This window comes from Jatropha curcas, chromosome 9 (genome assembly GCF_041381405.1).
Source record: "Jatropha curcas cultivar XTBG-Jc1 chromosome 9, XTBG_Jcur_1.0, whole genome shotgun sequence".
In the NCBI taxonomy this organism is placed as follows: domain Eukaryota; kingdom Viridiplantae; phylum Streptophyta; class Magnoliopsida; order Malpighiales; family Euphorbiaceae; genus Jatropha; species Jatropha curcas.
The window spans coordinates 9545366-9569823 of record NC_143159.1 but is presented as its reverse complement, the minus strand read 5'-3'; the positions used below and the strand labels follow the sequence as shown (position 1 = coordinate 9569823).

At 33.6% G+C, this 24458-nt stretch overlaps 1 protein-coding gene and 1 long non-coding RNA gene across 2 annotated transcripts; one reads left to right on the top strand and one right to left on the bottom strand.

Moving 5' to 3' along the window:
* The first annotated feature begins 1105 nt into the window (after positions 1–1105).
* Positions 1106–1720, top strand: LOC149493600 (uncharacterized). The gene is made up of 2 exons (XR_016322714.1): positions 1106–1222; positions 1310–1720. It is a non-coding gene; the product is annotated as an uncharacterized LOC149493600 (long non-coding RNA).
* Positions 1721–7646: 5926 nt separating this feature from the next.
* LOC149493599 (5-formyltetrahydrofolate cyclo-ligase-like protein COG0212) lies at positions 7647–16544 on the bottom strand. Its single transcript, XM_089725523.1, has 6 exons — positions 16443–16544; positions 16096–16186; positions 15778–16004; positions 14859–14934; positions 14567–14692; positions 7647–7809 (listed from the first exon to the last, which is right to left on the bottom strand). The coding sequence occupies exons 1-6, from the start codon at positions 16542–16544 to the stop codon at positions 7661–7663; spliced, it is 771 nt and encodes a 256-aa protein (XP_089581649.1). The 3' UTR covers positions 7647–7660.
* Between the last annotated feature and the right edge of the window lie 7914 nt (positions 16545–24458).

Sequence of the window (24458 nt, the reverse complement as noted above, 5' to 3'; positions counted from 1 at the left end):
TATCTTCGCCCACACATCTGCTGAAGTTAGAGCAGTGGAAACAATATGCATAGAGGACACACTCGTGGAAGCAATCAATGCTGCCAACACTAGCTGATCCTGACAGACCCAATGATCATAGTCAGGGTTTGAAACTTCTTTATCATCCTTCCTCAAAACTGGTGGAGGACGGGGATACGATCCATCAACATACCCTAGGAGATTATGCCCATGTAGGACAGGAACAATCTGAGCTCTCCATGTCGAATAATTCTGTTGAGTCAGTTTCAGAGGAAACTAAGAGCCATTAATTGAAATCAAAACCTTACTAGACATATGTGTAAGGTTGGAGGTATTTGACGCAGAAGCCATTTAAAGAACAATAGGTTTTACGCAAACGAATAAACTGAGAGTAATGACCGAAGAAGAAAACGCAAAAACCAATAGGTTTTGACTCTGATACCATAAAACGATTTGAGTGGAATTAATTTTCTATTATTTCTCAAACCTATAAATACAGCAGTTCCCTATAACAACATAACAACTACAGCTGTACAAGATAAACACAATTTCGAAATATAAACAGTTATAAAAATAAGAGATAAAATATGTTGCTAGCTGTTAACTCAATGTGGTCTAGGACCAAGTGATCTGGATTTGTTTCTAATCTTTCATTTGAAAGCTAAATTTGAAGAAGTCATGAATGCTGGTCCTTAAACTTTCTTACTGACCTACTTCGGTTGCTGGTGCTAAGGAAGAGCTGAAAGCACTGATGGTTTTATATATCTGCTAGTGCTAATTATCTGGGAATTAAATAAAAATGTTGAAAAACCAGAAATATGGTTGTGCATGCTGAAATATAGACATTGCAGGGATCAAATTAGTAAAGCTGTCTGACGTATTGAAATATATTATGCTTCTTGTAATAAATAAAAACATGGTACTTGTGAGAGTTCTGTTGTTAGCTTCAAGTGATTTCGGGCATTATTAATTTAACTGGACCAATTTAGAGCATCTTCATGACTGTACATGTGCCATGAAATTATAATGATTTGATGCCCAACTATTTTCAGCTAGTTTCAATTCATACTGCCACGTGCTTGAATTTTGCTGACCTCCACCCTCTTCTTTGTGATACAGAGATTATTGTTTCAGTCGGTATGACAATGCCACAGTTAATATCTTCTACAGAAAGGATACCTCATCAAAGCAATAGGATTCCTCTGAGCAGACTTATACGAAGGTACAAAATATGGATTATTTTGTAATAACTGATGTATTTTGCAACTTACCGATTTCTCGTTTGATTCATTGAAGATTTTTGTTACAGGATACGAATGGTTTGACAAGCCAAAAGGTGGCAGATTTGTCCTTGGCTGGGTTTATATTTACAGAGATTTAGCCATTGAGAGAATACACTAACATATGGAAAGGTGAAACCATGTAAACTAAGTTTTGTACATGTATTATTTCATCTTCTACAATTTCCTAGTGTAAAGAAAGTGCAGAGTACTCCAGTTTTGCTCTGGATAAAGGCAGTCATCAATTCATAGGAAGTCCCAATATCCACTTTTTTTTTTTTTTTTTACTGTACAAAGATTCACAGGCGAAATAGCAAATGCTCCCCTTTTATTTTGTGTGAAGACACTGTGTGCACACGCACGCACCTGATCGTTTCTCTGTCTCTGGACTCTCATGCATTTAGTAGAGTCATAATCTGTCATATGATAATGTTACAGAATATGATATCTATTTTATTTGCCAAGCAATAGCTATAAAAAAAGTTTTGGTGTCACTTTCTTCTCCAGTATTGATTTTTCCATTGGTTGGTGTAATGGGAAAGGTTATCCTCGTAGCCAACAATGTTGTTACCCACTTGTTTCTCCATGAACTGAAATGGATAGGTGACTTTTTTTTTTTCCCTTTTCCCTGACAAAGGCCGCAGTTTTTTATAGTATTCAGAAACACAGCGTTTGAACTGTCTCTTAGAGATTAAAAATTAACTTATAATGTTTAACTTTTAGTATTTTATAAAAACTATTCAAACAGCTAAATGTTAAATGCTATTCAAACTGCCAAAGAGAGAGAGTTAAGTAATTGTCTTTGAACCATCTCATTTCACATGGCATGGCTAAAACAATGGTTTGAATCTAAATATTCTCTAAAAATATTCTGAACTTTGCTGAGAAATATGATTTGCAATTTTAGATTATTTGTCGTTAAAATCCTACTTTAAAAAGTTTAAAACGTTTTATAGCGATTCAGATTAAGAACTCGTTTGGTATAAATAAATTTTATAAAATTTTATGAAATTCATTTAGAAATTCTACCTTTTATGTTTGACGGAGGTGATTCACCGCAAGGCTTATAATTTTGATTCAGTGGAATTAGTATACATTAGTTATGGTTAGATTAATTTTACCAAGATTGGTAGAATATAATGCAAATGAATTCTTGACTTAGAAGGAATAGAAGATATAGAGCTAATACATTTCAAATATAAATTAGTAAATTTACATATTTTTAATGAACTCTATGGTAATTCAAACTTGAAATTTTCATAGTAAATATACATTATAGCATTTAATATCAATTCATATGCAATTCACTTCATTTGCAAATGAATTTCATTAAAAAAAATTATTTGTAAATATGACTGGATGAATAGTAGAATTGAACCTTTAACCTCATGAAGAACTGCCACACACTCAAACCGACCAAGTTACGCCAGGCTTCTGTAAACTTGCTAATACTGGTACCCCTAATTTAAGAATGTAGCCAATTTATTTTTAGCTAATTTTATATTATTAAAAAAATTATATTTATATTAACATTGAATTTAAATGAATTTTAAATTTTTATTAACAAATAAATTATAAATTTTACTGTTGATATTAGATGATAATAATAATAATAATGTATTTTTATTGATATAATTTTTTTTCAGAATACATAAAAATATAGAATGTTCTTGTTATGTCTCGCTGGTACCCGTCCAGAAATGAAGGGAGGATGGCGTACACGTCCCTAGCCCAAAAATATTTTCCAAATTTGTTTAAAGAAATTGGTAAAAAAAAATTTTTCTCCCAAAATTTGAAAAATGTTTTTTCGAAATGAGACGGGTGAAATCTGACCTATTTTGCTGGAGATACAATCATCAATAGTTTCATTGTTGTTTACATTATTGAAGCATCACGATTTTGCGTACTCGTTGAGGATTCAGACTCAGATAAATGGAATTTTTTCTGAATCATCCTGACTACAAGAAACAGAGATCGTAAGCCTTTCTTTATTTTATTTTATTTTTTTCCCTTCAAGTTGCTTTATACGAGAATCATGTTTAATCCAGATCTGAAACATCTTTCATGGCAAACTAATTTATTTTTTTCCTTGTGAACTGCAATTTATTTTCCATTTCTTCTGTATCAATTAATCCACTTTCTCCAAAACGACGAAATAAATCAATATCATAACTTCAACTTCTCAAACCCCTTTGAGTTTTACAGAGATTTATATGATTTCAAAAGTATTAATTTACAGAGATTATACTGTATATACAATATGCATAAGGATCTACAATCATGATTTCATGAAACACAACATTGTATATTGCAATTATCGCTTTAAGCCAGAAACTAGATAACACAAATGAACATATTATCTAATTTTTCATCCTTTCCAAAATCTCGTCTGAAGTGTTGTGCGGTGCCCACTCAAGTGGGACCCATAATAAATTTGAAAGGAAAATAAATTGGAAAAGAAAAAGAAAAAATCAACCCGGTTTGATTTATTTTCAAAGGTTGGCAGCCAACCATTCAAAGGTTGGCATGCCTTTTGACAAACCTGAGTGTCGTGCATTGGTAATGCACGACTCTCTCATATTCTCCCATTCCCTCTCCTATAAATAGGAGAGGATGTTCCTTATTTTATGTACACACCAGAAATGTAGCGAGCGAGAGTGTTATAGTTTTAGGAAGGGCTTCCTAAAACGAGGGAGAGAAAAATAGTGAGGATTATTTTGGGGTGTTTTTGGAAAACACTTGTGTGCCACTATTTTTTGTATTACTCTCTTTGTGTACCTACTATTTGTTTAATAGTAGAAGAATGATTCGGAGTTTGTCCGTAGACGTAGCCCTAAACAGTTGAGGGTGAACCACGTAAATTTCTGTGTGTCCCATTTTAATTTTTCCGCTGCTGCATTAATTTTCTCTTAATTGGTTGAAAGGGCCTAATGAGTGGTATCAGAGCTGATGCCCAATAACTGGTATCAGACCTCATTCCCAACAAGTGGTATCAGAGCCGAAGGTTTCGGCAGGTCCAGCCGGTCAGATAGTGGTACCGGATCCGTGGATATATTTTGAAAATAAATATATCACGACGAAGAGAAAATTACGGCGAGTCCATTGGTGCTGTCCGCTCGGAAAGACGTTGCAGAATCGACTTAGTGATGAATAGTAAAATAGTAACTCAGAGTTGATGGTGAACAGTTACTATTGGCGTTGCTGAGTCCGTTTGAAGTAAGCCCAGTACTATTCACACATAGTACTATTCACATGTACAATTACTATTCATGCATACAGTTACTATTCGAGTAGACTGTTACTATTCATGGTCACTATTCACGTATGCTACTGTTCATGTATACGGTTTATGTTGATGATGATATTCTGCACAAGTCAAAATGGACAAGCAAAATAATCAGTCTAAATGGCGCGTATTACCATATATGGAGAAATAAAATTGTGAGATCTCCTTATGGTAATTAAAATGCATTTGCCTGTGTTTAGTTGAACTAAACCGGAAGACAAGACTGATGAGGAATGGGCTTTTGAGCATGCGTCCAAATCTCAGTTGGCAGATTTGATGATGAAGGTTTCTGTAGCACCTTCAGATATGGTCAGTTGAAGCTCACAAAAGGTTCATTTGTGGTAGCTAAAGACCGAAAGCTGTACGTGATGCATGCGAAACTCTCCCAAGACACTTTGAGAGTGTAGCGGAGAATGACAGTACAGTTGACTTGTGGCATAAACGACTATGTCACATGAGTAAGAAAATTCTGGCAAGAAAGAACGAACTAACTGGATTGGATGAAGTTCACCTAGACACGTGTCCTGATTGTATGGCGGGAAAGCAAAATAGAGTAGCTTTCAAGATTACCCCTCCTTCTAGAATGAAGAATGTATTAAATCTGATCCATTCAGATTTGTGTGGACCATTGACAATGTCATATGGTGGAAATCGATATTTTGTGATATTTATCGATGACCATTCTAGGAAGACCTTGGTATACACATTGAAGTCTTCTAAACCTGATTGAGAGACAGACAGGCAAGAAGCTGAAGTGTATCAGGACAGATAATGGTGGAGAATACACTAGGCCATTTGATGCTTTCTGCAAAGAGCATGGCATTCGACATCAAACGACACCTCCCAAGACACCGCAACTGAACGGTTTCGCTGAGAGGATGAACATAACTTTGATGGAGAGAGTCAGATGTTTACTCTCACATGCAAAGTTGTCTAAAAGATTTGGGGTGAAGCGTTACTCACAGCAGTTCGCCGTTCACTCTGTTTCCCTCTACAGTATGATACTCCAGAGAGAGTATGGTTAGGAAAGGATGTTTCCTATGATCATTTGTGGGTGTTTGGTTGCAAAGCCTTCGTGATGTCAAGACTAGACAGTGTGTATTCATTGGCTATGGCCAAGACCAATGTGGCTATAAGTTTTATGACCCAATCCAGAAGACGATTATAAGAAATCGTGATGCTGTATTTGTTGAAGATTAGACTATTGAAGATATTGAAGCAGAGTGTCAATAGATCTGATGAAGACTCAACACACATACAGAGAGTCCCTCCAATAGAAAGCAGACAAATTGGAGATGAAGAAAATGTTCCATAAGAACAAGTGCCAGAGTTAGAAAATCCAGAAGTTCCTAATCAGAATGAACCAGATGAAGATTATGGTGTTGATGTTCAACCACCAGCACTGGAAGGTTCTCAAACATTAAGAAGATCTAGTAGAGTCTGACAACCATCTACTAGATATCCAGTCAATGAGTATGTACTGACGACTGACGGGGGAGAACCTGAAAGCTTTGAAGAAGCTATGGAAATGAACACAAGAGGAACTGGATTGAAGCCATGCAAGATGAAATGAAGTCCTTGCATGAGGATGAAACATTTGAGCTGGTGAAGTTGCCCAAAGGCAAGAAAGCTTTGAAGAACAAGTGGGTGTTCAGGATCAAGCAGGAAGAACACATCTCCCAACCACGATTCAAAGCTAGATCAGTTGTGAAATGACATCCATTCGGACAGTGCTCGGAACGGCCGCCAGTTTTGATCTGGAAATCGAGCAAATGGATGGAAAGACTACCTTCCTACATGGAGATTTGGAAGAAGAATTATACATGGAGCAGTCAGAGGGTTTCGTAGAAAAGAGGAAAAGAGGATTGTGTTTGCAAACTGAAAAAGAGCTTGTACGGCTTGAAGCAGGCACTGAGACAGTGGTACAAGAAGTTTGAGTCTGTTGTGGGGGAGCATGGCTATAGAAAGACTACTTCAGAACACTGTGAAGAAATTCTCTGATGATGACTACATTGTTTTTGCTCTATGTGGTTGATATGATGACTGTTGGTCAGAATTAATAGCTTGAAGAAACAGCTAAGTAAGTCTTTTGCTATGAAAGACTTGGGACCAGCAAAGCAGATTCTTGGCATGATGATTACAAGGAATCAAAGAGCCAAGAAATTATGGTTGTCACATGAGAAGTACATTGAGAGAGTACTTCAAAGGTTTAGAATGGAGAACGCTAAAGCGGTTAGTTGTCCTCTTACTAATCACTTTAAATTGAGTTCTAAACAGTGCCCTTCTACGGATGGAGAGAAGGAAGAAACGGAAAAAGATCTGCAAGTGGTGCCTTGTGTCGAAAGTCTTCCCGACAAAAGGAGATCGGGCGGCGTGTCCCGCAAAGTTGTAGCGGCGGTACAAGATGGTGGGCAGATCTAATAGATTATAGCTGAAGGGGAGATGATGGCTAACGTCTCCACTTGAGTGTGCAGGGGGAGATTTGTTGTGCGGTGCCCACTCAAGTGGGACCCATAATAAATTTGAAAGGAAAATAAATTGGAAAAGAAAAAGAAAAAATCAACACGTTTTGATTTATTTTCAAAGGTTGGCAGCCAACCATTCAAAGGTTGGCATGCCTTTTGACAAACCTGAGTGTCGTGCATTGGTAATGCACGACTCTCTCATATTCTCCCATTCCCTCTCCTATAAATAGGAGAGGATGTTCCTTATTTTATGTACACACCAGAAATGTAGCGAGCGAGAGTGTTATAGTTTTAGGAAGGGCTTCCTAAAACGAGGGAGAGAAAAATAGTGAGGATTATTTTGGGGTGTTTTTGGGAAACACTTGTGTGCCACTATTTTTTGTATTACTCTCTTTGTGTACCTACTATTTGTTTAATAGTAGAAGAATGATTCGGAGTTTGTCCATGGACGTAGCCCTAAACAGTTGAGGGTGAACCACGTAAATTTCTGTGTGTCCCATTTTAATTTTTCCGCTGCTGCGTTAATTTTCTCTTAATTGGTTGAAAGGGCCTAATGAGTGGTATCAGAGCTGATGCCTAACAAACTGGTATCAAACCTCATTCCCAACATGAAGTCGTCCGGAGTCATTTCATTTCTTTCTCCGAGCTGTAGGGGGTAGTTTTTCAGACGGTCCAGAGGGAAGTTTCTGCCCAATCTCCCTCTCAATTCTCCTCTTGAGCTCTCTTAGTATCCTTATTTGGCCAAGCTTCTCAGGAGACAATTTTTCCCAGTATATACCTACACGCAAGGAAATTTCCATTTAATGGTGATGCTCTGAAAACATGAACTATCAACTTCCTTGGGTCACAATGTAAGAATTAATCTCAAATAATTCAATAATAACCTAGATCGTGCAAACCACTAGATTCAACAAAATAGATTGAATAAGAAAAGGTTGCGTACCTGACATCGTTGTTCGTCGATCTTGATGTATAAAATTAAGTTTGCAGCCTTCCAGAGAATTGAAGAATCGATTTAGCGGAAGCAATACGAAAGGAACGTAAAACTGAATCGTATTCAACTCCTCTGGGGACCACGACCTTTATATTCCTGTAGGGTTAGTACAATTCCTATTTCGGTCCTTTAACGAAATAGGAATTATATAATGGTCTCTACACTTAATATCTATAATTAGTTGATACCTCAATAGTCAATTATTCACAATCAAGACCACATTTGAAATTGACTTTACAATTGGACTGCTGTACATATTTAATTTTACATATTAAGCCCACAATAGAAAATTAAATCCAACAATCTCCCACTTGGGCGAACATATGTTAAATAAAATACATACACCAAAATGAGCTCAACAAACGCAGTCATACAAGGTATCCAAAAACAATCTCGTCCATTAGTTATATTGATAAAGAGCTGAAGAAACATTCGCCATAGATCTCATGACTAAGTTCATCATCAACTACATTACCAATACCCCTAAATGACATAGATTCATTATAGAAGTGTAGCATGAAAACTACATGTAATGTGATCATCATGTCTGTTTCCAACTGGTCACCAACAAAAGTGAGATCAAGCAAAACAATAATAATAATACAGAGTGTAACCATCAACCAAAATGAGTACTCAACAAAATTTCATAATAAAACATATCCAAAATAAAATAGAGCATTCAAAAACATAATGTATGCATAAAGAGCAAACTCCCACTAAAACTAGACAGTCTCAAACAAAACGATACCCATATGAGCGGTGTGCTCATGGAAAACTTTCGGTATCACTGCCTTTGTAAGCGGATCCGCAATCATAGAGTTTGTTCCAATATGCTCTAAGGATATCTGTCCACTCTGTACCCTCTCCTTCACAGCCAAGAACTTAATCTCAATGTGTTTTGATCGAGAAGAGCTCCTGTTGTTGTTGGAGAATAAAACGGCTGACCTGCTGTCACAATTCAACTTCAGTGGTCTTTCTATTCCACCTACTACACGCAGCCCAGTGACAAGGTTTCTCAGCCAAATAGCTTGATTGGATGCCTCATAAGATGCTACAAATTCAGCTTCCATGGTGGAGGTTGCTACTAGAGTTTGTTTCACACTCTTCCAAGAAATAGCACCGCCAGCCAATAGAAAAACGTAGCCAGATGTGGATTTTCTACTGTCTTGGCATCCAGCGAAATCAGAATCAGTATACCCAATGATCTCAAGCTGATCTGATCTCCTATATGTGAGCATATGTCCCTTAGTCCCCTGAAGATATCTCATGACTCTTTTGGCTGCTTTCCAATGATCCATTCCTGGATTGCTGAGATATCTACCTAACATGCCAACTATAAAAGAAATGTCTGGACGAGTACAAACTTGAACATACATAAGACTTCCTACAGCTGACGCATAAGGAACCTTTTGCATTTCCTGAATTTCAAGTTCACTCTTTGGACATTGTTGATTACTAAATTTATCACCTTTTGCAATAGGGGTATCCAATGGTCTAGAATTCTGCATACCAAATCTCTTGAGCACTTTATCAATATAGCTCTTTTGTGATAATCCAAGAATACCTCGAGAACGGTCTCGATGTATCTGAATCCCTAAAACAAAAGAAGCTTCACCTAAATCTTTCATCTCAAAATGCTTTGAAAGAAAAACTTTGGTTTCATGTAGCAAGACTTTACAATTAGTAGCAAGAAGTATGTCATCCACATATAAGACCAAAAAGATAAACCTACTCCCACTGAACTTATGGTACACACAATTTTCAACAGTATTTGCCTCAAAGCCAAACGAGACAATTACTTGGTTGAATTTAAAGTACCATTGACGAGAAGCTTGCTTGAGTCCATAAATGGATTTCTTTAATTTGCATACCAGATGTTTTGGATCTCCAATTATAAAACTTTCTGGTTGCACCATATATATTGTTTCATCAATGTCGCCATTGAGAAACGCAGTCTTAACATCCATTTGATGAAGCTCAAGATCAAGATTTGCAACTAAGGCCATGATTGTCCTAAAAGAATCCTTCGAAGAAACTGGAGAGAAGGTTTCTTTATAGTCAATCCCTTCCTTTTGAGTAAAGCCTTTTGCTACAAGACGTGCTTTATATCTCTCCACATTACCTTGAGAATCCCTTTTGGTTTTAAATATCCATTTGCAACCAATGGGTTTCTTTCCTTCAGGTAATTGAACAAGATCCCAAACTTGATTGTCTTGCATAGACTTATACTCTTCGTTCATTGCCTCAATCCACTTATGAGAGTCAGAACTCTGCATGGCATGATAGAAACTAACTGGATCATCATCTATCATGTCTACAGTATCCTCATGTTCCTGAAGAAACACTATATAATCATCTGGAATAGCACTTCTTCTCTCCCTAGTAGATCTCCTCAAAGGCATTTGAACAGACTCTAATTCTTGAGGTTGTTGAATTTGTTCTTGAGGAAGAATAGCATTGTCTTGAATTGGATCTTGAATAGGGACAGGAGCAACTGGAGTCTGTACGCTATCAGAAACAACAAAAGGAATGAGAACCGAATCATCCTTACTTGGTTCCTCTTCAAAGACAATGTTTCTTTCTTTATTTCTCCCTCCAAAATCAACATCCTCAAAAAATGTTGCAATTCTCGTTTCAAAAAAAGTTCTGGAAGTAGGATTATAAAACTTGTAACCCCTAGACCGCTCAGAATATCCAACAAAGTAGCTGTTGATAGTTTTGGAGTCCAGTTTTGTTTCATTCGGCTTGTAAGGCCTTGCTTCAGCTGGACATCCCCAAACATGAAGATGCTTTAGACTAGGCTTACGTCCAGTCCAAAGTTCATAAGGTGTTTTAGCAACTGCTTTAGATGGAATCCTATTGAGAAGATAAGCTGCTGTCTTTAACGCTTCACCCCACAGAGACTCTGGTAAAGTAGAATGACTAATCATACTCCTTACCATATCCATAAGAGTCCTATTACGTCTCTCAGATACACCATTCATGCTGGGAGTACCAGGCATTGTATATTGAGGGACAATTCCACATTCCTGTAGGAAAAGCGCAAAAGGTCCTGGACGTTGTTCGCCTGAACCGTCATATTTACCATAATATTCACCACCACGGTCAGATCGAACAGATTTAATCTTCTTTCCTAGTTGATTTTCAACTTCGGCTTTATAAGATTTAAACACGTCCAAAGACTCAGATTTTTCATGAATGAGATATAAGTAACCATAACGAGAATAGTCATCAATGAATGATATAAAATATCTTTGGCCATTTCTAGTTGCAATATGGAATGGACCGCAAATATCTGTATGAATCAGTTCTAAAACATTGGATGACCGAATGGCACCTAGTCTCTTTTGTTTAGTCTGTTTTCCTTTAATACACTCAATACAAGAATCCAAACCTTTGTAATCAAGTGTATCTAAGATACCATCAGAAACAAGACGCTCAATTCTCGATTTGGATAAATGACCCAAACGTCTATGCCAAAGTACAGCTGAGTTATCAATATTCAACTTTCTTTTGGTACCTCTTGTAGTAACATGCAGGGATTCATGATAACTAGTATCAATGTCTAACATATATAGATTATCACATTCATTCAAGCAACCAGTACCCAAAACTTTTGAATTCATAGATAAAGTAAATACACTGTCTCCAAAAGAACAATGAAAACCAGATTTGTCCAAAAAGGAAACAGAAATCAAATTCCTTCTAAAAGAGGGAATAACAAAAGTATCTATAAGATCCAAAAAATAGCCAGTACTTAAACATAATCTAAAATGTCCAATTGCCTCTACTTCAACCAGATCGCCATTTCCCACATAGACGTATCTTTCACCGTCAGTTGGCTTTCTGTAGTTGAGGCAGCCCTGCAATGAAACACTTATATGAGCGGTAGCACCAGAATCCATCCAATAAGTGTTTTTAGGAGCTGAAGTTAAATTAACTTCACAACAGACTAAAACAAGGTACTTACCCCTCTTTGCAAGCCAAATAGCAAATTTAGGACAGTCCTTTCTCAAGTGATCCGTCTTTCCACAAAAGAAGCATTTTGGCACATAAGGCTTCTTTTGTACTGGATCTACAGCAGTAGCAGCAGCAGGTTTCTCAATAGCCTTTTCAACAGTCTTTGCAAAAGGCCTCTTTCTTTTCTTGTTCTTGCCCTTCCCAGCTGAAGAAACAAAATGAGCACTCTCTCTTTTGTTAGAATTCATCTTTTCCTCCTCATCAACACAATGAGAAATGAGCTCGTTAAGAGTCCATTTATTCGGCTGACAATTATAGGAAGTCCTAATTTGTCCATACTGAGAAGGAAGAGAATTCATAACCATATGGACTAAAAGGTCATCTGGTAAAGCCATACCCAGCGCCTTCAGTCTCTTTGCAATCTGAGACATGCTAAGAATATGCTCCCGAACACCACCATTGCCAGCAAACTTCATGGAGGTTAATTTTCCTAAAAGTGTTCCCACTTCGGCTTTGTCATTCTTGACATAAGCCCTCTCCAGCTCGGCAAGATAGTTTTGAGCATTGTTCTTTTCAGCTGAGACAGAGTCTCGAACATGTTCTGGGACTCCTTTCTGCATGATCATTAGACCTAAGCGATTAGAACGCTCCCACTTCTCATACTGAACCCTTTGAACATCAGTGCTCGTATCAGTAAGAGGAGCAGGTTCGTCCATCCTGAATGCAAGATCCAAATCCATACAGCCCAGAAAGATCATAATATCTGATTTCCAAGACTCAAAATTTGATCCCTCAAGTTTAGGGACACAATCAGGATTAAATGACATGTTAGCTGACATCAGAGAAAATAAACAAATAGATAAGTATAAGCTCACAATCCACAAATGAAACAATTCACATAAGTAGAGATTAAAAAATGGAAATAAGATACAGACACAACATTAATATTCTCATCTTTGGATGTAAAACATTAACTTGTAATTAGTATCTCAATGCAGCAATCAAATATTGATAACATAGTCCTGACAAATAATAAATCTTCCTTTGGGCCGATATATCATTGTCATGGAAAATAATCAAACAATTATCACATATTTATTGCCAAACATGTATTCAAAACTCAGCCAGATAACAACCTTCCTTTGGGCCGATTAACTATCCGCAACGAATTCTAATACACCTGTCTAATATTCTAAAATAAATCAATTCAAGCAATAGAGGTCACTTTGGTGACTTATTGATCAAATCAATTTATTTTAACAAATATCAAACACAATAGGGACTTAATCACTCCAAAATTTAATCTCAAGTCGACAAATTAAATCATTTAATTGTAATTAAAACAAAACAATTGCAATTAAATGAATTGATTGTCTAAATATTTAATAATCTAAAATTATTTAGTCCAAAAAAAAATTATAATCTAGTCTTTAAGTCACTAAATTAGAGACTAAGTTATAAAATTGGACTAAATAAATTTGAATAAATAAAGTTTGGGGTCTAAACGAAAGAAAACAGAAATTTAAGGGCCTAATACGAAAAACAGAAGATTAGGGGCCTAATCTGAAGTTACAGAAAATTTAGGGACCTAATCTGAAGTTACAGAAAATTTAGGGACCTAATCTGAAGTTACAGAAAATTAAAGGACCTAATCTGAAGTTACAGAAAATTAAGGGACCAATATGAAATTACAGAAAATTAAGGGACTAATACGAAAAAAACATAAAATTAGGGATCTAATATGAAATTTGCCAGGGACCTAACCGTAATTTGCCATCCCTAACCCTAAAAACAAAAACGAACAGGTCCGCCGCCAACCACAAAACGATCTGAATTTTTTTTTTTTTTTTTTTTAAACAAAATCCGGCAAAAAAAAATAATAATAATAAATAAATATATAAAATATCACACGAACAATTAATCGTCAATGACGTTTGTTCAAAACTTCTTACTTGTTCTTGGGAATCCGAAGAACAGCGAGAACAAAAAAATATATATATACATTTTTTTTTTTTTTTTATTAAACAAAACCCTCAATCTATAAACAGTAGGGTAAACAAATAAATAAAAAAAAATACGAAAAACCAATCTAAAATCTAGCAATTATGCACAAGGCTCTGATACCACTTGTAAGAATTAATCTCAAATAATTCAATAATAACCTAGATCGTGCAAACCACTAGATTCAACAAAATAGATTGAATAAGAAAAGGTTGCGTACCTGACATCGTTGTTCGTCGATCTTGATGTATAAAATTAAGTTTGCAGCCTTCCAGAGAATTGAAGAATCGATTTAGCGGAAGCAATACGAAAGGAACGTAAAACTGAATCGTATTCAACTCCTCTGGGGACCACGACCTTTATATTCCTGTAGGGTTAGTACAATTCCTATTTCGGTCCTTTAACGAAATAGGAATTATATAATGGTCTCTACACTTAATATCTATAATTAGTTGATACCTCAATAGTCAATTATTCACAATCAAGACCACATTTGAAATTGACTTTACAATTGGACTGCTGTACATATTTAATTTTACATATTAAGCCCACAATAGAAAATTAAATCCAACACACTAACCATGAGGCTTGGAGATGGTTGTGTTTGTAAATATGACTTGGGTGGGAGTACATATGATGTCGACAGGAACATCATGGATAAGCATTTTCTCAACTGGAATATCATCTACTAATTGGCAATCATGCACTGCAAGAGCAATTAAGCAGAGACAGAAAGAGATTTAAAATCTAGTCATTTCATGAAGAAAAATGTATTTTTGCTTTCATTTAATTAAGAAAGCAAATCACATTTGCTCATAGAAAGAGGCAAGGCAAAGGTGGAAAGCAGGATCTAGAACTACTAATGCACCAACCAGAGGTGACAACTGGAGTCGAGTCATCAATGGCTCCCATATACCGCAACATTCCATATTCAAGTTCAGCAAATCCCTGCACCGCATTACTCCTTCACCAACATTGTAGAATCTAAAGTTGCAAATTGGCATTATGATTTCACACAGTTTCAAAAATCATTTCCACTCTCAAAGTAGAAAGGGATTGAATAAGTTAATGCCGACCCCTTCTAAAAGAAAAAAAAAAAAAAATTCAACGCACACTATGATGTGAACAAAAACTCTAAAAGTTAATTGAAGGCTACACCTTGCACATCAAGATTCACTGACAAAACAAGCAAGTTTGAAAGATTGAATAAACTAAAGTTAATAAATACGTGCACTGTGCAGACTTGACAAGTGAAATTCTTTGGAGCTGAAGCATGAAAGCAATCATATGTACAAAACGCAAAACGGATACAACAAATTATTTGGTTTAATAGAATTTTAATCATGCAACCAATTGGCCTATTGGCACCCAACAAATCAAAATTCCAAAAGAGCAGAAATTTCAACCTTACAAGGGTTAATTAAAAAAGTCAATGAGATTTACCTTAATACACAATTTGGTCCAAACTATTTTCAAATTATTATAATTTAGCCCATATAATACCATCGGCAAAAAAGTACAAAATTTTGGGAGATTCAGGGGCTAAAGTGTTAAAATTTAATAATTTTATAGACTATAGTGCAATTGATTTAAAGTTTTAAGGATTAAGATGCAATCTATTTAAAAAACACATAAATATATAATTAATACCTGAAGTGTTGTGTGATTACAAATCTTAAAACCAAAATATACAGGCAAAACTTGGAAACTTTAACGTGCATTGTCTTGCACACAACTGAATGTTTAAAACTTGCAATGCAATAAGATTTTTAGCATAGAACAAGCTATTACCTCTCCCTTGCCAAGTCTAGCACCTGTTTTTGGGTCGACAGCAACCGATCCAATGACAATTAGATCAACCTTGATCTTTTCATCCAATCCAATTGGCCTTCCATACTTGGCAACCCCAACAGAGGTGCATGCTTCATTAATGGTGTTAGGAGACAACATATTTGATTCAAGAACAGAGAAAAACCCTGTCCTTAAACGGGGTTGAGGAGTCAACAGCTTCTTTTCACCTGTGCTTATATCGCCCTCTCAATTTAAAACCACCCAAAAATCCAGCAGATACAATTAAAATAAACAAACAAACAACAAGAAAAGACTAACCAGAGAGCGTGAGAAACCTGACTTGCTTCTGGGGAGAATCCGGATTAACCTTCACGCAACCCGCATTCTGAAACACCTCCAACCCGGCCAACTGCCATCACAAAAACAATTAATCTTATATATGTATAAAAGCTACCGCTAAAACCGACCCAAAAGACCAGTTTTGAATAAATTGCACATAGTGAACAAGTTCAGAGGGAATCAACATTATTCCTAAATTAAAAGAACTGCTAATTTTACAACAACAGGCACCAAAAGTATAGATTATACGAAACACCACGCAGTGTTTTAGTAATTAAGCCAAAATAAAACAAACCACAAAACAGGAAATAAGAACTGAGATTTACATTATTAGCAGCGGCTGAGGCTCCTACAACATTTGGGATTCGATGGTGAACGGGACGTGGGTTCTGAGCAAAATATTTGTAAGCTATTCTAAATATGCACATGGATGTTAAAATTTTTCATAAGGAATGAACGGTTCAGATTTAATACGAAGCCCTTTTTTTAACTCTCGTTTAACATAGTTCTGTATGGTAGTATTGTCAGAACGGGCGGCCTGGCGGGCCTCCATGGGCTCGGTGTCAAAACGGATCGAGCTAAACTCCAGTATTCAGGCTCGGCCACGGCCCGCCAAACTGGACCGGACATATCCATTTTTTAAAAAAAACTTTTGTGCTTTTTTTTTCAACCAATTTTTTTTTTTGCCAAACAGTAGAGACAAATGCAAGCTAATTATCTATTTTTTTTTAATATAAACGGTAAGGTACTTGAAATTATTTCAAACACAATAAATAATATTTTAAAATAATTATTTTTATAAAAATCTATAAACAATCTTAATATATATTAAAAAAGTTTATAGAAATGGGTTATATAATTTATAATTAATTCTGATATGAAAATAAATTTTGAATTTATATTTTTAAAACAATTGGTTATGGTTTTTAGGAAGTTTACAATAAAATTTTAAAAAGCACAAATATTAAATTTTTAATTAAAAATTAAAGTGAGTGTTATAAATTTGATTATCAATCATTATATTTAATAATGTAATTACTATTATGTGTTCGATTAATCCTATTATTATTTTGAAACCTAATAGATGATAAACTTGTTTTTATACAGAGTCAAGCTTATAATAGATAAATTCAAAAACTAAAGTTTTGAATTGTTTTTCGTATAGCACAAATAAAATTCAAATTAAACAATTAGAATTACATAAATTATGGAATAATTTTAGTAAAAAAAAAGTTGAGTTATGATTATATTATAACTAATAATGTAGGAGTGCATAAAAATTAAATTATGAATTATATTATGATTAGCAATACAATAAACTTAAAATATTATTTACATAATGACCTTCTAAGATAAATATATTTTTTTAATTTCATTTTAGAAGGTAAATATTAGCTCAATAACTTTTTAAAATTTAATAAATCTTTATTTTCATTATTTATGAAGAGAATATTTAATATTTTTGTTGTTGTTGAACTTATTGTATTTAGTTTTTAGATTGGCAAAACAAGTTTTTTATTATAATAATAAATATAATCAAATAATACATGAATAATGAATTACTGGTTTTATAGGTAACAAATTATTAGAGATTCTTAGATCTAATTGCCCACATTTAGATAGTTTAAATTTAATGAAAAATAATCATTTAGATAGATAAAAAATTTGCATCTTTCTACAATAGTCTTATCCTTACAACTTTGTAAAGCCTAGTTAATTTTACTTATACGTTTAATAACCAAGCTACTCTCAAAAGTCGGAAGGCTTTATTTCTTCCATGTGTCATAATATTAAGGAAGATGTTATATATATATATATATATATATATATATATATATATATATATTTGGCAGAAAATTTAAGTTGTTGTGTACATGTCGACTCTAATAAGCACAAATGGTGGCAAAAACTTGATTATTTTGCTCCGTCGGATTTTGGATTTTGATAAATTTGTTTGTTGACTCTAATAAAGTTTTTGTATTCATTCTAAAGCGGGTCGTCCACAGACTTGTCCAGTCTTACCCACGCAGGTTTGTTCCAAAAATGGGCTGAGTAAAAAAATTTGGTTCTAAAAACTGTCTCCAATTCTCTTATTTAAATCCCAAAAAAAGGCCGATCTCACATCATCTGCAGGTGTAAACCCATTTTGACAGTATTACTGTATTGTTTAGATATATATTTTGTAGTTAGTGACGGATACCGAAAAACTAAGTTATATTTAGTATGGAGCACGCAATGAAATAGAATGGAATATTGATATGGAATCAAATGGAACATGGAATGAAATCCAATAGAATATAGAATAAAATTTATATTTGTTGGTTCTTTCAGAGAAAAGAGCAACAAATCCGGTGGCTAACAGCTTAAATGGAGAATTGCGAGCGTGCTAGGTGTGTGAAGTACACCAATTACAAATTAAAGTGCGTTTGATCTAATTTCCAAACTATGGTGAAATAAAGTTGCAATTACAAAGGAAGTAAATGAACAATGCTTAAAAAAATGAAGACAATGCCTTGAAATTAAATTGATTTGCTTGAATTTGAAGTTGTAGTTTTTTGGTTGAATTTGTCTGAGAATTTGATTGGGCTCTCTACGTTATTCTGTTGCTCCTTTTTTGGCAATTACCAAAAGATCCACTGGCGCATATTGCCATCATTGGCTCCTTTGGTTTCTCAATTTTTTTACATGAATAACTACTTGAGGAATGCTCTTCTCTTTTCCAACTATAGCCCGTGTCTTCTATTATCCCCTTTTTTTAATTAATTAATTAATTAATTAATATAAATTAATTACTTAATTAATAATACTAATCGGGCCATAATTAATCAAACATCCAATAAGCCCAACTCCAAAATACAAAACTCAAATCTAAAAACTCACAAAATGGGTTCGATAATTGCCACCGTATTAAGTTGCATATTGGGTCATACTTAATATATTGGCCCATTTTGCAAATCCAAACCCATTTATGATTTAAAAGTATAAAGGTACAATCCAATAAACTCTTCCTTAGACTCCTAAAAACCATAGGATTTTAACACTACCTAACTATTATCGTCATAAATCCAATTCTTTGTCCCGTTCTCCATCAACATTAACAAACACTAAGGCTCCATTTGTTTTCTTAAAATAACTTACAGAAACATATTTTCATAATTTTCCATTATTTGGGATGCTCAAGAAAATAAGTCAACGGAAAATATTTTTCTAGTAAAAAAAAAATTAAGTCGTTTTTTAAGGAAAACAACTTCCCATTTTCGAGAGAATAAAACATTTTCCAGACATCGGTAAACTTTATAAATCCATATTTTTAACTTATTAATCATCATAGTCACTATCACCAGTCATCATTTACAACCGACCACCGACCACCACCACCGGCCACCACCACTAGCCACCGGCGACCACCACCACTAGCCACTGTCGACTTTCATAATTTATATATATATATTTTTTGCATTCTTTTCATATTTAACAATAAAATTTTTAAATTATAAATTTCTATTATTATTAATATTTTTATGGTCTTATGAGATAAAGACTTTAATATTTTTAACTAATTTTCAATATTACAACAAAACAACGGAAAATAACTTATTTGGAAAATATTTTTCAAGGAAAATGTTTTTCATAAAAATATTTTTCAGCAAGTTATTTTCTTACAAGTTATTTTACGGAAACAAATGGAGCCTAAATAGAAAAAAAAAACTACATATACACAAAATTACTACCAAGACAAAACCACTAATTATATGATATTCGTTTTTCTTATATATATCATTATTATATATGTAGTTATAATCATGGTTAAAATTGATTATATTGCCTGATGGCTATAAGATTTTAAGAATGAAAAGTTACGATTATCATGTTTTCATGCAATGTTTACTTCTATCTGTAGTACATGGGTGTTTAAGGAATGATGTATATATATACATCAGTTTTTAGCTAGGTTATTTCTTTGAGGAGTTATGTTCGAAAACATTAAAAAGATTTATAATAAAAAAGTTACAGAAGAATATAATTTTAATATTATGTAAACTTGAGTTGATATACCCAACATCATTTTTTGTGATTATGATGCATTTAGCTATTCACTTACCATGTGAAGTAGAACTAGGAAGGCAAGTTCATTATCATTGGATGTACTTTGTTGAGAGGTACGTTGAGATATTATCTTTTCTTTTTTAATTTTATTTATGTCATTGTATACTTACTTACATACATACATATATATATGTGTGTGCATGCGTTCGTGCTTTCTTTAATATGTTTTTTCACTTTATAGATTCTTACGCACTTTGAAAGACTGTGAGCATAACAAAACTCGTCCTGAGGGTTCTATTGCTGAATCATATATCATTAAGGAGTGTATGAATTTTTATTCAATATGTCTTCATGGATTGGAGACAAGGCACAATTGAATTGAAAGGCCATGTAGAGAACGTGATATTTATAAAGAAAATATCACTCAGGTAAGTGAGATAAGAAGAAGTACAGTAAATGGAGAAACTTGTCTTATCAAGCTTGTAAATGCTGCTGTCTAACTTGCTTGCAGCTACTACTACATCAGTCAGCGGGTCTAGAAAAAGGCAACAATTAGATCATTGTTCTAAAAACTGGACCAAACCAGCTGGTTTGATCGGTTTAACCAATAATTTGCCTGTGGTTCGGTCCACATTATATTGGATACAAAAATTGGCAGCTTTAAAAATTGATATATAAACCTATTAAAAACGGATGAAAACCAAATATAAATAGTGGACTAGACCAGTAATTAGCACTGTTGAATTCAAATCTAGGTTTTTTGAAAATATGGGCCTCTTAAAAATTTAGCTGCTGAAAACTTTTGGGCATCTTTATTTTAGGCCCAAAGTCTTAATTTATTAATCAAAACAACTAAATTGTACAACATTAAATCCCAATGTGAAAAATAATAATATTTTTATGGTAATTAATTAATTTTTTATTTAGTATTAAATTTAGTCCTCTTTTATTCTTTTTGTTTAAAATTATTTACTAATCTGTTCTTTTTTTTTTTTTTGGTAAAAGCCAAATTTAAAATTATGGTAATTAATTAATTGTTATTTTTATTAGCATATTTTCGTTAAAAATGTTATGGTAAAAAAATTAAAGGCTTAATATATTATTTCACCATGAACTTTGTGTTTTATTGCATTTTCACTCCAATTTTACTTTCATATCAATTTCACCATGAATTTTGACCTCCTGTTGCAATAGCGTTCTAAATAAAATTAGGACGTAAATTGCAAATAAAAATATAGTACTACAGAGTTCACTCTTAAATTTAGATTTCGATTAATTTAATATATTTATTTAAGTGTGGAAGTTTGGGTTATTAGTAAGGAAAATCACTATTATCATTTTTTAATATTTTTAAATTTTTTTATTTAATTGCTAATAAGTAATAGATAAAAATGCATTTTGTGATAAATAGACGTCCCTTTTAAAAAAAGTAGAATACTTCTTAAACAATAAACTAATTATTATTATTGTTTGATTTTTAATGTAATTTTTGAAATAATTATAAAAGCTAAAAAACAAAGCTACTATGAAATTTCTTAAATCATAAACTATTCAAAATTATAAACAACTTTTTATCAAAATAGAATATAAAATATAATTATAATCAATTAAATAGTTATAATTATAGAATGAAAACAAATATGCAAGACAACAATCAAACTTAATAAATTCATATGAGTAAAAAAAATTGAATTAAGTTAACCTAAAGTCAAGAGTGGATTCTATATTAATGTACTTTTTATTTATAATTTAAATTCTAATTACAATTTAGGATGTTATTGCAACAAAATATCAAAATTGAGAATGAAATTGACATAAACATCAAAATAAAGTGAAATTGCAACATAATATAAAATTCAAGGTGAAAAGACGTATTAAGCAAAAATTAAAGTAAAAGGTCAAATTTAGTATTTGACAAAAAGGGCATATTTAGTTTTTTTTTTCCTTTAAAAAAATTAGTAAATTGTTCGTATCTCCCTTTAAGAATTTTTATTCATGGGCAATTTCCTTGTTATTTTTAATTCTTCATGTTAGTTATACTAGTCTGACTAAGAGTTGTAGATATAACTCAAACTCATAGATATCCATTATCCACGGATACCATTTATCCACTTATTTATATTGTTTAAAAATTAAATTATATTGAATTAAAAAAATTAAAGTATTTATCTAAATGATTTAGATAATATATAAAAAGTATGAATTAAATTAATACATAAATAAAGTTTGAAGAATGATAAATTAAAATTTTAATTTCAAAATTGTTATTCTTATCATAATACTTTACTCAAATGTAATGATAGCATACTATCCTAAATGTAATTATAACAAAAATCAATTAATAGAATATCTAAAAAACTCATGTAACAAAATCACTATATATAAACTATGTGTTGTGGCACAGTTGACAATGTAGGTTAGTGACAGCTTATTTCGCAAGTGTACGAAATCGCTACAAGTAATACATGATGAGTAGAGTATCGTATCCACAGGGATTGTATACCAAGTACCAAAATTATGTTATCTTGTTATTATTTAAACGATAAATGATGAGATTGTTTATAGAAATTAAATTCAACAAGTAAAAATAAGAAGTTAAGCAAGCAATTATTGATTAAAAGAAATCAAGGAAGTAAAACTACTAGAGGTTTTGATTTCACTTAACTCTATCCAATTTATTTCATTAGTTCATTGATCAATTTAATTATTCAAGTAGGGGAAACAACCCAAAAATTACTAACAAGCTCTCCCGATGTATTGTTAGTTATTTTAACCCGGTCTAATTACCTATCTTCCAATAGCGCAATCAAACATGAATTAAATCATTAAGTTTTATGGTTTGTTTTGTGAATTCATAACCTAAGGTCATTAACTTATGAAAACCCCCCATGAGTCAAACCGTATAGCTTCCGCATCAAGTTATTATTCTCATGTGTTTTATTAACCTTTTCATATCAAAGATCCTTCTTCCGATAGTGATAATTGAAATAAATCAATCTAGGGGAGAATTCTGCCTAGAAGCATTAAGTTCATTAATAAATCATAACTTGAATAAGGAAAAATAAATCTAATTGCATAAATTGGAAAAGAGATTAAGCTACATCAAACCCCTAGTATAAGAATTTAATTACACATAGTACTTAAATAAAACCAAATGATACTTGATAAATATTTCATAATCAATAAAGATAATGAAAGAAATAAACAAGATTAAGAGTTTAGAAATAAGAACTAGTTTAACAATTGCTTGAATGGCTTCCTTGAAACCTTGCACAACTCTTAAATACTTAGCTTCAAATGAAAATAAAACTATCTAAAAAGAAGAATGGATGTAGAGTGTAGGATATGGGATTGCTCGGTACCTTTGGAGTGGCTCCTTCTCTTCCTTATATAGACTTCTTGAGGGAACAAGCCTTGTGCTTTAATGAGTAAAGTTCAACTTTGTGAGGTGGGAAAGTTTGTAAATCAAGCCATGAATTGCTCTCAATTATGGTTTCTCAGTTGCACATGGTTGAACTTTGATTAGCATGTGAAGAAAGTGTCCAAAGCATCTTGTGAAAATGGTAGAAATTAGTTGGCAACTTTTGACTCAAAATATAGAATTCTTGCTTGCACGGGCATGTTGCCTGGCACGGCCTGGGTCGTGCCAGGCCTTGGAGGTTTAGAGGCTTCGGCACGGGGCGTGTTCCTCAGCACGTCCTAGGCAAGCTAGCGCGCACGGGCGTGTTGCCGGGGCGTGCAGTCTTCTGGAAGTCTGGTTGGTAGTGCGCACGGGCGTGCGGGGTAGCACGGGACAGGGCGTGCATCTCTCTGGAAGTCAGAGGCATATGAGGCACGGGCGTGTTCCGCAGCACGGCTTGGGCAGGCTAGCGCGCACGGGCGTGTTCCTCAGCACGGCTTGGGGCGTGCACCTCTCTGTCTCTTGGTTTGTTTCGCCTTGTGCCAGACACGGCCGTGCGTCTCGACACGGGCTGGGGCGTGCCAATGTCACCTTGCTTTATTTTTGTTCTTTTCTTTGCAAAATCCTACAATTTTCTTCCAAATCAAGTGAGTTGTATTTCAAGGAAGCTTTTAAATAAAAACATATCAATATTACATAAAAACTAATTTAATTAATTTAAAAGTAATAGAAATTTTATTCAAAATCACAATAAAAATAACACTTATCAAAATTCCCCAAACTTAAACTATTGCTTGTCCTCAAGTAATAAAATTCTTCTTAAAATAGCATGGAATAATTAATTGCGAATTTAATCAATAACTGAATTAATCATAAGAATAAATTATAAATATTC